The 1,219-nt window shown below is 60.8% G+C and overlaps 1 protein-coding gene across 1 annotated transcript in view; it reads left to right on the forward strand.

The window, feature by feature from the left end:
* Positions 1-572, forward strand: part of LOC103611895 (retinol dehydrogenase 2) — a gene marked incomplete at its 5' end in the record, with an annotated part of 1,867 nt that extends 1,295 nt beyond the window's left edge. Inside the window, one exon of the mRNA XM_008629462.2 lies at positions 161-572. Within this exon, the coding sequence (XP_008627684.1) occupies positions 161-378 (218 nt within the window). The remainder of the gene's footprint in view (positions 1-160) is intronic.
* Between the last annotated feature and the right edge of the window lie 647 nt (positions 573-1,219).

Consider the following 1,219-nt stretch of genomic DNA (forward strand, 5'->3'; position numbering starts at 1 on the left):
GTACCTCTCCCAAGGGCTGAGCGATGCTCTTTCTCCCCTGACACAAGGCACATCCCCAGGGCCACGGGGGTCCCATGGGAGTGCCACTGCCCCAACACCCCATGGAGCCACTTAGCTCTGCTCAGCTGCAGGCTCTCAGTGGAGTTTTCTGCCTCCGCAGTTGTGGCAATGCTCAAGGTGATGCAGAAGGGCTACAACTCCGACCTGTCACTGGTCACGAACTGCATGGAGCACGCGCTGACCAGCCTCCACCCCCGCACCCGCTACTCTGCCGGCTGGGACGCCAAGCTACTCTACATCCCCCTCAGCTACCTGCCCTCAGCCCTCAGCGACGCCCTGTTCACCTTGTTCTGCCCCAAGTCCGTTGGGAAAGCCTAAGGCGGGGATGCAGTGGGCAGCCAGGACCGGGCAGTGCAGAGCGGGATCCAATGATGCACGGTGGCATCCAAAATTGGCTGCAGCTGAGGCCATGCCAAGGTCCCTGAATTTGTAACTGCGTGTACGTCTCACCCTCTGTCCCCTGCTCACAAAAGGGTTTGTCCTGAATAAAGACCCCCTGTCCTCTCCTGGCAGAGCGTGGTGTCACTCTCAGGCTGTGGCACCGAGGCTGTGCTGTGGGGGCTCCTGGAGGCTCTGGTTGTTCCCCTGAGCACCTGCTCCATTCAGGGTCCAGCCCCTGCCAAGTTGCCAGGGGACTTGCCCAAATGGGCACCCGCGGTATTAACACACACAAGTACAGGTCAGACCTGTTCCAGATTTCCCTCTAGGCAAAGGACCAAGCAGCCTCTTATAGAATCGTCCTCCTCTGCTTCCTCCTCCTCCTCCTGGCAGAGCTGGTTGGTGGGAGCTGTCCCGCTCCATCACCGCATTTGGGGACACTCTCCCCCACCAAAGCTGGGTGAGAGGGGAAGGTCCAGGGTTGGTGCTGCTGACGGTGTCTGGAGGGTTCCAGCAAATCCAGCTCTGTGGGGCATTGGAATACACCTGCTAAGGGCACAGCAGAGCCCCAGGCACAGGGAATGGCGCAAGGCAAAGCCAGGAATTACAAACCAGGAGGACAAAATTCGCCACGGGTGCTGCCGCAATCCTGGCTCTATAAATGTGGTCCGAGCACGGCCGGCACAGGCTGTCACCGTGTGGTCCCGCTGCCGAGGATGTGGCTGTACGTGGTGGCGGTGCTGCTGGGGCTGTTCCTGCTGCGGCGCTGGCACCGGGAGCG

Source organism: Corvus brachyrhynchos, unplaced genomic scaffold, assembly GCF_000691975.1.
Source record: "Corvus brachyrhynchos isolate BGI_N302 unplaced genomic scaffold, ASM69197v1 scaffold193, whole genome shotgun sequence".
In the NCBI taxonomy this organism is placed as follows: Eukaryota; Metazoa; Chordata; class Aves; order Passeriformes; family Corvidae; genus Corvus; species Corvus brachyrhynchos.